Source organism: Mustela lutreola, chromosome 4 (assembly GCF_030435805.1).
Source record: "Mustela lutreola isolate mMusLut2 chromosome 4, mMusLut2.pri, whole genome shotgun sequence".
Lineage (NCBI taxonomy): Eukaryota > Metazoa > Chordata > Mammalia > Carnivora > Mustelidae > Mustela > Mustela lutreola.
Window position 1 is genome coordinate 150,390,084 of NC_081293.1, and position 14,057 is coordinate 150,404,140.

Sequence of the window (14,057 nt, forward strand, 5' to 3'; positions counted from 1 at the left end):
CTTAAAAAAAAAAAAAAAAAAGAAAAAGAAAAAGAAAAAGAAAAATTAGATCCTGATTCAAACAAAATTCATATGTTGAGATAATCAAGGAAATACAAATGATTAGGTATCTGAGTTACTATCAATTTAATAATGTGAATTTTTTTAAGTAGGTTCCACAACCAGCATGGAGCCCAGTGCAGGGCTTGAACTCATGTCCCTGAGATGGAGGCCAGAGCTGAGTTCAAGAGTCAGACGCTTAACCAACTGAGCCACCCAGTGGTGAATTTTTAAAAGAGACAGTTATGGATTGAAACGTGTATCCTCAAAATTTGTATGATGAAGTGTTAACTCCCAGTACCTAAGACTGCAACCGTATTTGGTGATCAGGTTTTTACAGAAATAGTTAAAATGAGTTCACTAGGGGGCGCCTGGCTGGCTCAGTCAATAGAGCATGTGACTCTTGATCTCCCGGGTTAGGAGTTCCAGCCCCATGTTGCATGTAGAGCTTACCACCACCACCACCCTCAAAAAAGAGAAAAAGAAGGAAAAGACAATTAGGGTGAAAGGCATTAGGGTGGATCCTGATGCAATAGAACGGATGTCCATATAAAAAGGAGAAATTTGGACACACACATACACACGGCAAGAACAGCACACAAAGATTGGAGTTTCACTGCCACAAGCCAGGGAACTACCAGAAGAGAGAAGTCTAGAACAGATGCTTCCCTCATAGCCTTCAGGAGAATACAAATGTAGTAACAGCTTGTTATCATACTAGCCTCCAAAGCTAGGAGATTAAAAAGTTCCTGTTGTTTAAGCCACCCACCTTGCAGTATTTTGTTACAGCAGCCCTGGCAAAGTAATTCAGAGATACCATTTTTTAGAGATATATATTGTCGTTATTTACTAAACAAAATGAATAGGATGTCTAGGATCTGCTTCAAAATAATGTGGAAAAGGGTAAGAGGGTGAACTATAAACAAAACAAGACTGGCTCACCATGTATTTAAAACAGTTGGAAGTGGATATTATATTAACATTATATTAACCTATTTCTATGTTTGATATTTTTTGTAATAAAAGGTTTAAATGAAGGGCCTGGAGACCTTGGAGATAACCATCTCAGAAGAACGACAGAAACACAGGATGTAAGTCCAGGATAATGGTGCAAGGCCATTTTATTTTATTTTTTTTTTTAAGATTTTATTTATTTATTTATTTGACAGACAGAGAACACAAGTAGGCAGAGAGGCAGGCAGACGGAGAGAGGGAGAAGCAGGCTCCCCACTGAGCAGAGAGTCCAACGTGGGGCTCGATCCCAGGACCCTGGGATCATTACCTGCGCCAAAGGCAGAGGCTTTAACCCACTGAGCCACCCAGGCGCCATGCAAGGGCATTTTAAACACATGGAGGTAGCAGCTTGGGACCAAAAATACTTCACATATACTGTTTCCATACAGGTCAAAGAATAACTCTGGTATTCATTCCCCTGCATATCTTTCACCAAACCATTTCTAATGAGACCACATGTAACCCATCCCAGAGCAATGGTGCACAAAGAACACTACTGTCCCGTTCTCTAAAAGGAAGGGTCTACCAGTGACTTGACTTAGCCAAATAATCTGTTCAACCCCATTCATCACTCATAAGCATGTATTTCCTCCAAACCTGGGTAGAATCCTTTTTCTACTGGGTTCACCGTCAAAACTTTAGGGGTATGTTGAAAGCAAATAAATGACAATTTTAAGAAAGAGAAACGTACCTTTGGGGGAAGTTTTGTTTGAGTTACCTGATTAAGAGCAGAAACTACCACTTTCCAGTTGTGTGACCCTGGGCAAGTTACTTCACCTCTCTGTAACCCAGCTGCCTCATCTGTAAAGTGAGGACATGGGACTGTTGTGAAAATAAAAGGAGTTCATTCGGGGCCTACCATACAACTGCTCATTAAGTGTCAGCAATTTATGGGCCAGTGCTCAGAGTCAGGTCATGGTGAAGAAAGATCACCCATCTGTGTCAATGGTCTCCTCAACTTGCCTGTTATGGTCCTTCAGATTGATCTGTCAGAGATCAAGTAGCTCTAACAACTGATGTTATAGTGATTTTCAAAGACTCCCACAAAACTTCCCCAGGGGCCAAAGAGGGCACCAGCAGACAAGGTCCTATGTCAAACAGCTCTGCATTTATATTCACCTACCAGGCTTCTGCCATACCATGTCCCTTGAAAAGTCAGAAAATCACCTACCAAGAACACTGTTTATCTGCTACTACTTTATTTACAACTCGAAGATACCTCCTCCAAAAGCCAACCTTTAAATGGGTTATTTTTAATACTCAACATCAACGCCTCCTGTGATTTCTCATTCAGTTCACAGTTAATGTCAACCCCACTGCGTCTAAAGAGGTCTTCCTCTGTTTTATTAAGTACCTCATCTTGATAGCTTTTCATTGCCAATTGTACTTAAATGGTTTGGTCACGCCCAACTTCTGTTCATCATTAATTCATGTATTCACTATAGGCCAGACAGCATCTGACCAGAGCACCAAACAGTAATCAGCACTTGGACAGACAAAGGAGTTTCTGCCACTTTGCACATCCACCAGGGACTTCACCTAACTGACCCCATGGCCCTGGCCTATCTTTCTACTGGGAAGTCCTGCCACTTCGCCAGTCTCCAACACAGCCTCGTAATTCTCAGCACACATTCATGCAAGGCTTAGTAGGAAGGCTCTCTATGAACTACTTTAGGTGACTATGCTATAGTTTTGTTCTCCTCCTTCCAGACTAGGTAATCACTACTCTCTTGCTTACTTCCCTGTTTCTTTCTAAAGAGTCTCCTAAAACTTTCTACAAGACATACTTCCAAAAATTCCTTCAAACACATACGGAAGCACCAAAAACACCAAAAGACTAGTAAGAGGCACCTGGGTGGCTCAGTCTGTTGAGTGTCTGACTCCTGGTTTTGGATCAGGCTGTGATCTCACAGGTTACGGGACAGAGCTACAGGTCAGGCTTCAAGCTCAGCAAAGAGTCTGCTTGAAGAGTCTCACCCTCTGCCCCTCCCCCAACTCATGCGCTTACTTGCACTCTCATTCTCTCTCTAAAATGGATAAATTTTTAATTCTTTTTTAAGATTTTATTTATTTATTTGTTTATTTATTTGACAGAGATCACAAGTAGGCAGAGAGGCAGGCAGAGAGAGAGAGGTTGAGCAGAGAGAGCCCGATGCTGTCCTGGGATCATAATCGGAGCTGAAAGCAAAGGCTTTAACCCACTGAGCTACCCAGGCACCCCAAATTCTTTTTTTTTTTTTTAAAGATTTTATTTAGGGCGCCTGGGTGGCTCAGTGGGTTAAGCCTCTGCCTTCCGGCTCAGGTCATGATCTCAGGGTCCTGGGATTGAGCCCCACATAGGGCTCTCTGCTCAGCAGGGAGCCTGCTTCCTCATCTCTCTCTGCCTGCCTCTCTGCCTACTTGTGATCTCTCTCTGTGTCAAATAAACAAAATCTTAAAAACAAACAAACAAACAAAACCCTCCCTTTACCCCTCCCTTATATTTAGCCCATGACAGCACTTCTGCTTCCTCTACTCTATCACACCAGACTACACACATGGCAGAAACAGATCTTACACTGTGGAAATCTCTTCAGAGTTTCTTCCCAGATACCTGTCTTCCTAGCTCAGTTAAGTCCAGGAAAAACTGGATATTCAATCCTTGAGGTAAAGCCAAAATATATTCTGGACTTTCCACCGAGACTGTGATATCTAAGTATGCAATCCTCCTAAGTATATTCAAATCTTTGCCTTTGAAAACATAGTAGTAGGGCATCTGAGTGGCTCAGTTAGTTAAGCATCTGTCTTCGGCTCAGGTCATGATCTCAGAGTGCTGAAACAGAACTCCAGGACAGGCCGCGTGCTCAGAAGAAACCTGCTTTTGCTCTCCCTTTGTCCCTCCCCCCAGCTCATGCTCTTTCTCACGCTCTCTCACTCTCAAATAAATAAAATCTGGATGGATGGATGGATGGGTGGGTGGGTGGGTGGGTGGAAGGAAGGAATGGTGGCTTCAGTCTTGGGCAATGTCAGGGCCTCATCATGTACAACCCCTCAGATGAAGATAACTAGCTCAGATTATTCTCCCAGACAGTGAACTCTGGGGAAACATCACTCTACTTTTATTGCCCAACCCCAAAATGAGAACCTAACATGTCCTTTGCAACATTTCATTTACATAACTAATGAGTCTTCTGTTTCTTTCAGAGAAGGTACTCCTTTCAGTGTCTGTAAATACTTTTTAGGAATTCTGATTATTTAGACTGGAGAGTAGTAGACAATGAGATTAGGAAAAACTCTCTTCAACAAGTCCTTCCTAAAGGGTTGGCAATTTATTTGTTAAATGCAGAAAGACAGTCCTTAAATTTAGGAAATGTGGCCCATCTGAGCTACTAAGTAAGAAGAAACCATGTTCTTAAAGGTGCTGAAAGTGAAGTATACTGCTGGGACTCTGTTACTCCCTCACTCCTGTGTTATCTGTCTAAGAAGGTGCCTCTGCAAATCCTTAGCACCCATGTTCACCTCCTTCAGGGCATCTGAGGACACAGGTCTGCTAGACATCAGGAGTACAGATGTAGCCATTCTATCTTTCTGGTCACACCAAAAGTCTGCTCTCCAAGTATCTCAGGCAAGGGAATGAAAGGTAAAAAAGCAACAATTTCTCCTATTTCCCTTCTACATTCCACATACTTGGAGAAAAAACTACCTGATTCTCCAGCAGCAGGTCCTTCAAAAAGTTAGTGTCCTTGTATTTTTATTGGCCAAAAACAAACACCTCGGTGAAACAGTTGGCCAATCCAGTACCCCTACATGCTTTATCACCGTCCAAAACAACATGGTTAGAAACCGTTTCTTTTTCTTTTTTTTTTTTTTTTAAGATTTTATTTATTTGACAGAGAGAGATCACAAGTAGGCAGAGAGGCAGGCAGAGAGAGAGGAGGAAGCAGGCACCCTGCTGAGCAGAGAGCCCGATGTGGGACTCAATCCCAGGACCCTGAGATCATGACCTGAGCCGAAGGCAGCGGCTTAACCCACTGAGCCACCCAGGCGCCCTAGAAACCGTTTCAATCCCTGCTTGGCACAAGCAGCATGGAAGATACACTACAGAGAACCGGAATGGAATCCCCTTCTGATCGTTCAAAATATGGTGGCATAATGAAAATATAAACAATACATGAATACAAGGAAAAAATAAAAATATCATAGTGGAATGAATAATTAACAATCCAGATACAAATCTGATAAAATGCCACAGAGCATCACATTCCGTGTTTCTGTCCTGGTCCCAGATTTTGTCACCCCTTCAGTGACCTCACAGAAAATGGCTTGACTGGCAGAACAGGGGAGGAATTTTCACTTCTGGGTTAGAACTCTCACTGAAGGGTACCTGGGTGGCTCAGTCAGTTAAGCATCTGCCTTCAGCTCAGGTCATAACCTTGGGGTTCTGGGATCAAGCCCCAAGCCAAGCTCACTACTGAACAGGGAGTCTGCTTTTCCTTCTCCCTTGCCGCCGCCCCCCCCCAAGCTCATGCTTTCTCTCTTCCTCTCTCTCAAATGAATTAAAACATACACACACACACACACACACACACACTCCAAAAATAAACAACTGTGAGTGAATATTAAGCTCTTGGTTCCAGATCTACCTTTCAACTTTTTCAGTGCTAGAACTCTACACCCTCTATCACTCCTTTAGCCACAGTTCCCTTTTACTTTCAGAGACTGGAAAACAGGAATGAGAAGACAGGACCGGCTCCTTCCCATTTACTAGCTGTTCCTATCAGCAGTGCATTTCAGTCTCCAGCTACCAAGGGCACTCCTAGAACCAGCTTTATCACCTCCCTTCTCCCCCATTGAAGGCACCAGCCATAACCCTTGCTCAGAGTCTCAACTACTCAGGACTCTCCCTCCAAGTTTCGAAGATCGGAATCTCAGCCTTTCCATTTGACCCCTTAGCCTTCAGAGTAGTAGCCACACTCCCTGCAGTCACCACCTGTGGATTCCCTTTTTGCCCTTTCAGTGCCCTAGCACCTAGGTAATCCTTTATACTCAATTTCCCCTGGTGAAAACCCTAGTGTTTTCTGAGCTCCAGGAGGGACCTGACTAAGAAAAACCCCAGAACATAGGGTTAAGAGGACATGAATTTGAGGGCACCTGGGTGGCTCAGTCAGTTAAGCGACTGTCTTCAGCTCACGTCACAACCCATGGTTCTGGGATTGAGGCCCACATCAGGCTTCCTGCTCAGTGGTGAGCCTGTTTCTCCCTCTCCCCCTGCTTGTGCTATCTCTCTTTCTCTTTGTCAAATAAAATCTTTTAAATTTTATTTCTTTATGTATTTGTCGGGGTCGGGGGGGAAGAGAGAAAGCAAGCACACAAGCAGGCAGAGGTGGAGAGAGAAGCAGGCTCCTCACCAAGCAAGGAGCCCAATGTGGGACTCAATTCCAGGACCCTGGGATCATGACTTGAGCCGAAGGCAGTGGCTTAACGGACTGAGCCACCCAGGGGTCCCCCAAAATTTTTTTGATTAAAAAAAAAAAAAGAGGAGGTGAGTTGTTGCTCATGTCCCAGCTAAAATGTAGTGTGACCTTACATGTACGCATTTTCACAGGCTTTAGCATACATCATCATATTAATGTTCACAGAAACCCAATGAGGTAGCTGCGATCATCATCTGCATGTTAGAAATAAAGACAATGAGGCTCAGAAAAGCTTTAAAACCTGCTCAGAGACCACACAACTAGAAAGTAGTGGAGCTGGGAAACCATTCCAGGTCCAACCCCAAAAGCCCACCTGCAAAAAATTAAGGCTTTTTAAAATACTTCATGCTGCTTTGAAGGATTATTGACATGATTCACAAATAACTTACTGTAAGCATATGCTTGTTTGTTACCCTTTTAGGTCTTAGTTCCTGACAGTTATTTTCCCTTTTAACATGCCCTTGTTTGACTAGAACAGTATCACATGTCCTGGAGAATGTCTCATATTCTGGATTTGACTAGCGGTTTCTTCATGGCATCATTTAAAGTTGTGCCTCCACTGTCTATACTTTCGGTGATTCAAAGTTATACTGAAATTGAAAGCAGCCAAATCTCTGTCATTTTTTAATTTTATTTTAAGGTAAGAATATTTCATCCGTGTTTCTGTTTATTTCCTTACTGCATCCAAACAGAGGCACAAATGCTTGGCCACTCCACTGTCAGTGAATCTAAGATTAACGAGTGGATTCAAAGTTTAATTCCTCCATTACACAGGGAATTTGGACCTTTAAATCCAAAATCATCACTGTCTATAAGGCTTTGGCACAACACCGCCAACATACTCAGTGTGTACAAATACAATGTTATACAAACTGACTCATCTCAAATAGAAAATGACAGATGGAGTTTATTCAAGTCTTCAAGTAAAAGAAAACATCTCAATAGCTCATTCTGCTCCTGACAAGCCCTCAGTCATTTTTTATTCAGTATTTCAAACATTTAAAGAAATGTAAGGGGCGCCTGGGTGCTCAGTGGGTTAAAACCATTGCCTTCGGCTCAGGTCACGGTCCCAGGGTCCTGGGATAGAGCCCCACACATCGGGCTCTCTGCTCAGCGGGGAGTCGGCTTCCCCCCTCTCTCTGCCTGCCTCTCTGCCTACTTGTGATCTCTGTCAAATAAATAAATAAAATCTTAAAAAAAAAAAAAAAAAGACTAAAAAAATGAAGAAATTTAAGATCAAAGGTCAAGAGTTTCAGAGTCCAATCTTAAGCATCTTATAGTTCAGTATTAGTTATTTTTTTGAATCCTGCGCATACCTGCCCATCTGAAAACAGAGATAACGTCCCCAATTCCACTTCAAACGATTTGGGAGGAGGGTAAAATGAAATACGAAAGTTAAGAAAAAGTTGGACACAGCAAATATTTATTCTCATGAATTAAATTTTATCCAGAATGAGAAAGAATAAAGTAAATTAAAAGCTTGTGAAGCCGGGACGCCTGGGTAGCTCAGTTGGTTAAGTGGCTGCCTTCGGCTCAGGTCATGATCCCAGCATCCTGGGATTGAGTCCCGCATCTGGCTCCTTGCTCAGCAGGGAGCCTGCTTCTCCCTCTGCCTGCCATTCTGTCTGCCTGTGCTCACTCTCTCTACCCCTCTCTCTGACAAAAAAAAAAAAAAAAAAAAAAAAAAAAAAAAAAAAAAAAAAAAACTTAAAAAAGCTTGTGAAGCCACTGAAAAACAATAAAGTAAATGCTTCAGAAGCTAGTGCAATCCAAACTTGAAAAGATGCTATGAATTACTAGAGAACCGCAGCTTCCTGAAGCATCAGCATATCAATGCTAGCACTCCCGTAATTCACTTACTGAAAACTGGCTGCTACCATTTAACTATTTTACTGAAAGTTACATTACACAAGATTTAATTCTCAAACAAAAATCATGTTTAACATGGCCCATGTTAAAATAGGGGGATCAAAGAAATAAATCAATCAATAAAAATACAATAGGGGAACCAAATCAGTAACCTTGACTAGCACAGAACTTGATTTCAGCACCCATCCTCCAAGCTGGTGAATTTCCTAAACTGAAACAGGAAAATGCCTTACATTTAATCTTAAAAGTCACTGTCTTGGGGCGCCTGGGTGGCTCAGTGGGTTAAGCCACTGCTTTCGGCTCAGGTCATGATCTCAGGGTCCTGGGATCGAGTCCCGCATCGGGCTCTCTGCTCAGCAGGGAGCCTGCTTCCTCCTCTCTCTCTCTCTCTCTGCCTGCCTCTCTGCCTACTTGTGATCTCTCTCTGTCAAATAAATAAATAAAATCTTAAAAAAAAAAAAAAAGTCACTGTCTTTCATCTACAAAAATATACTTTTTTTTTTTTTTTTTTTTTTTTAAAGATTTTATTTATTAATTTGACAGAGAGAAATCACAAGTAGACAGAGAGGCAGCCAGAGAGAGAGAGAGGGAAGCAGGCTCTCTGCCGAGCAGAGAGCCCGATGCGGGACTCGATCCCAGGACTCTGAGATCATGACCTGAGCCGAAGGCAGCGGCTTAACCCACTGAGCCACCCAGGCGCCCCAAAAATATACTTTTTATACATCCTATAACTTGGAAAATATTTAGCATAAACCAAAGAAACAACTACTCCAGCAAAGATTAAACTCTTACATTGTTCTGAAAATAAATGTTCTCTAGAATATTATGAGCATAAATGATTTGTTACCAACTGGGACCTTGGGAGAATCACACCTCAGACCAACCTACCTTAATTTACCACCAAAGAAACCTTCAACCATACTTCGCATTTTGGTGAAGGTTTTGGGCTTAGTGACTGTCTCATCAAATGTCATTTCGGAAGACTAATGTGAAACACACCAAGCTAGCTACTCTTGATTTTTATATTAGAAAATATATAAAAGCTGAGCAGTTTTCCCTGTACCACCTCTCCAGGGTAGGTTTTAAGAATTTTCAGTTTCCGGGGCGCCTGGGTGGCTCAGTGGTTAAGCCGCTGCCTTCGGCTCAGGTCATGATCTCAGGGTCCTGGGATCGAGTCCCGCATCGGGCTCTCTGCTCAGCAGGGAACCTGCTTCCTCCTCTCTCTCTCTCTGCCTGCCTCTCTGCCTACTTGTGATTTCTCTCTGTCAAATAAATAAATAAAATCTTTAAAAAAAAAAAAAAAAAAAAGAATTTTCAGTTTCCATCATCAGGAAGATTCAACTTTTTTTTTTTTTTTTAAATCTCTCAACCACTGGTGTCTCAAATTCTCACCATGACATCATTATTATGCTTTGGAAGTTACTGACAATGGCTATTCAATTGTGCTAAACGGTTTGTTTATACACAGTTGCTACAGTGCCACCATCTGAGCAAAAGAAAGCAGAGTTCACACTGTAAAATAAAGCATAAGTAGCAAGTATGTGTCTTTCAAAATGCTGCTAAGGAGGAAACTTTATATTTAAATATAACTGGTGAACTTATCAGAAGAATCTCAAACAAGATTTTGTTAGGATGGAACCAAATGAGGGAAATTACCTAAAGTACATCAAAGAGCAGATTTTTTAACAAAGATACTATATGACCCTGCAAAAAAAGACCATAGAAAGACAGACAATACATAAGAATTTTGTGTTCCAGCACAACTCAGAGTTGGGGAAAGGAGAGAAATGCTTGGAAAAACTAACAACAGTAAGCTTAAATACAGAAATCTTAACTTTAAATATGTAAATTCTTACCTCCCACTGTAAATGAGGTGGGATATTCCGTATCTGAAGTTTCCGGATCCTGCAGAAGAATTAAAATGTTTTGTAAAAGAAAAAAATATGAAAGCAAAAGACATTAATAGCCAACAAAGATTTTTTGAAGTTACTTAACATATAATCTTTTTATTAACTACATACAAACCAATGTATAATAAGAAAACGCAGCCCAAGGAGGAAAAAGGAGACCAAGCTGGTCACAGGATCACATTAAGACTATTTGGAGATCCAGCATCATTGGATTATTACAGTTTATTTTAAAAGCTATTAAGGGACACCTGGGTGGCTCAGTGAGTTAAACATCTGCCTTTGGCTCAGGTCATGATCCCAGGGTCCTGGGCTCAAGTCCCATATCAGTCTCCCTTGCTCAGCAGGGAGCCTGCTTCTCTCACTCTGCCTTTCCCCCTACTTGTGCTCTCCCTCTCTCACTCAAATAAATAAATAAATAAATAAATAAATAAATAACTAAATAAAATCTTTAAAAAAGAATAATTAAAAGCCACTAAGATTAGTTTTTAAGGTTATTTTTTTTTAAAGTAATCTCCACAACCAATGTGGGGCTCAAACTTAAAACCCCAAGCTCAAGAGCTGCATGCTCTACTGAGCCAGCCAGTGTCCCTAAAATTGGCTTTTTAAAATTATAATATTTGAGGGGCGCCTGGATGGCTCACTGGGTTAAAGCCTCTGCCTTCAGCTCAGGTCATGATCCCAGAGTCTTGAGATCGAGGCCCACATCAGGCTCTCTACTCAGCAGGGAGCCTGCTTCCTCCTCTCTCTGACTGCCTCTCTGCCTATTTGTAATCTCTGTCTGTCAAATAAATAAATAAAATCTTTTCAAAAATTATAATATTTGATAAACACTTCACCTGGTGACTATATTCTAAATTCAAACCCTCAAGCCTCAAATTAAGCATACCAGGACACAAACAAATCCATACAATACTTGTTCTTAATCTGAGATCACAGCCAATGAGTCCATAGATAGATACAGGGAACCTAGATGGGGCAATAAAGATCACCTATTTATTTTCCACTATCCCCTAACTGAAAAAAAAATTTTTTTTTCCAAGATTTTATTTATTTGACAGAGAGAGACAGCCAGAGAGAGAACACAAGCAGGGGGAGAGAGAAAGACAGAGAGAGAGAGAGAAGAAGGCTTCACACTGAGTGGGGAGCCCCATGTGGTGCTCAATCCCAGGACCCTGGGACAATGACCTGTGCCCAAGGCAGAAGCCCAATGACTGAGCCACCCAGGCACCCCTTAACTGAAATTTAGTACCTCCTTTAATTGTGAATGTTGCATTAAACCACAGTAGAATCATACTACTTGTAATTTTGACATTAATATACATCAGATAGTTTCATATCACATTAACTTGCTGCAGATGTTTATCATCTACACCCATCGCTGAAGTTCAGATGTGTTGCCAGAACTTATTATGTAAAGCAGTACATATTTACTACAAGTTTTAACATTTTGTTAACTGTATTTCAAAATAAGTGATTTCCTTCATAATCCTATGTACTTGACGTTATGCATTGAAAAACATCCTATGAGGTCCGTAAGTTTCAGGATACCAAGTACAGAAAACATTAAAAATCCCTGACTAACCTTACTAACATTGTATCTTAACTAACTCAAATTAAGATAAAAATTTAAAACAGATAGTTTGAATTTTCTAATTAGTAGTTATATGAAAGATCTTTAATGAATGTATTTAGCTCGGTATTACTTACTGAGTACACCTAAACTGATAGTTTCTACAGTCATTATATAATGCTCAATTTCCCATAAAAGCCTTTAAAAATATACTCTACTGGGGCACCTGGGTGGCTCAGTAAGGCATCAGACTCTAGACATCAGCTCAGGTCTTGATATTGGGGTCATGAATTTGGGCCAGGAGTTGAGCTCCACACCCAAATTTAAACACTCTCTCTCTCCTCTAAGAGGTCTAATACACAAGTTACACAATTGCTGTATATTGCTTTAGCTAGCAGAAAAGTTGCTCAACATTGTGTAATATTTACCCTGCGTAACCAAGGAAGTAAGATTTACTACATACATGTAAAATACACATACGCAAGTACTAAGTCTTTTTTTTTTTTTTAAGATTTTATTTGAGAGACCAAGAGAGAGCAGAGCGACAGCGAGAGGGCAGAGTGAGAGCGAGAGCGCAAGTCCAAAAGGCAGAGCCAAAGAGCAGAGCAAGAAAGAGAGCAGAAGTGGGGCGGGGGGGGCACCCCCTGCCCCGCAAAGGGAGAGGGAGAAGCAGGCTCCCCAATGAGCGGGAAGCTCATGCGGGGCTCAATCCCAGGACCCTGAAATCAAGGACAAGATCCCAGGACCTGAGCCAAAGGCAGACCATTAACTGACTGAACCACTCAGGCATCCCTGCAAGTACTAAGTTTTATTCAAACACCCGTCAGTAAGAATCAGCAGCACAGTATTAAGAAACTAAGTATTCATGCCCACTGACTCTTTCCTGGGCATATATATCTATTATAGAAATTTCCCCCAAAACTAGACATTTAAGAGAATATACAGAGTTTAGGTCAACTAGCAGGTGATTATTCATATCACAAAAATAAATACCACTTTACAGGGCTCCCAAGAAATTCTTTAAATACAATACCATCTTTTGTACATTGGAAGTAATCCATTACCCATGTTCTCCCAACACATTCTTCAAAATGTACATCCAATGCCCATTTACTTATTGGAAGTTACTCCAAAATAATTATTTCCCTTGAATGGCTATCCAATTTCCATTATCTGATTCTCTCAAGTTTCATTTTAGACAAACATTGGGATTATTTTCATATAGTGTTTTCACATCTAGAGTTGTTCTTTCCCACGTACAGTAAAGTTATCTTAACCTCTGCAGTTTCTCCCCTGCTCCTAACCCCATGCTCCTTCCTCAACAGTCCAAAAGCCAAAAGGCTCAACATTAAAAGAAACCAAGCAAAGGCATGAATTCTGACCATCCAGCACATAAACACAAACTTTTGACCTGGGAAGTCCTTGAGAATATCCATCCCTCTGCTGCACTCACCGAGTTAGCCATGCACAACTAAAGCACTATATTACCTGCATGCTCCCTTCCACAGTATATCCACTGAAATTGAAGCAGTACAGAAAAGATCAGCCTAGATCCTGAGCAAGGATGACACACAAAATTCACGAAGCATTCCATATTTTTAAGAATTTGAGAGAGAGAGAGAGAGAGAGAGAGCTTGTGTGCTCACGTGTGCCTAGGAGTGGGAAGGGGGGCAGAGGAAGAGAGAGAGTGCACAAGCACCTCCAGCAGACTCCCCACTGAGAGCGAGGATGATGTGGGGCTCAGCCTCACCACCCTGAATTCATGACCTGAGCAGAAATCAAGAACCCAGGCACCCTGTATTCCATACTTTTATAAGTTTATTGTATATAAATTTTCCTTGGTTTTTTTGTTTTTCGTGCTCAGTATTATGTTTTTAGATTTTCCCTAATAATACAATTAAATCCAGGGGTGCCTGGCTGGCTCAGGTGACAGACTGTGTGACTCTGCATCCCAAGGTCATGAGTTTGAGCCCCACATTGTGTAGAGATTACTTTAATCTTTTTTTTTTTAAAGATTTTATTTATTTATTTGACAGAGAGATCACAAATGGGGGGGCAGGCCCCTTCCTAGCTGAAAGCAAGATGCCAGGACCCTGAGATCATGACCTGAGCTGAAAGCAGAGGCTTAACCCACTCAGCCACCCAGAGGTCCCTAGAGATTACTTTAAACAAATAAATAAAACAAGTTTAAATTCTATTAAA

At 41.4% G+C, this 14,057-nt stretch overlaps 1 protein-coding gene and 1 non-coding gene across 3 annotated transcripts in view; one reads left to right on the forward strand and one right to left on the reverse strand.

The window, feature by feature from the left end:
- IGF2BP3 (insulin like growth factor 2 mRNA binding protein 3) overlaps positions 1–14,057 on the reverse strand; it is a 147,265-nt gene that overhangs the window by 91,436 nt on the left and 41,772 nt on the right. For both annotated transcript variants that reach the window (XM_059171356.1, XM_059171355.1), the window contains exon 3: positions 10,232–10,280. In XM_059171356.1, coding sequence (XP_059027339.1) covers positions 10,232–10,280 — 49 coding nt within the window. The remainder of the gene's footprint in view (positions 1–10,231; positions 10,281–14,057) is intronic.
- Positions 13,348–13,455, forward strand: LOC131830976 (U6 spliceosomal RNA). The gene has a single exon (XR_009353501.1). It is a non-coding gene; the product is annotated as a U6 spliceosomal RNA (small nuclear RNA).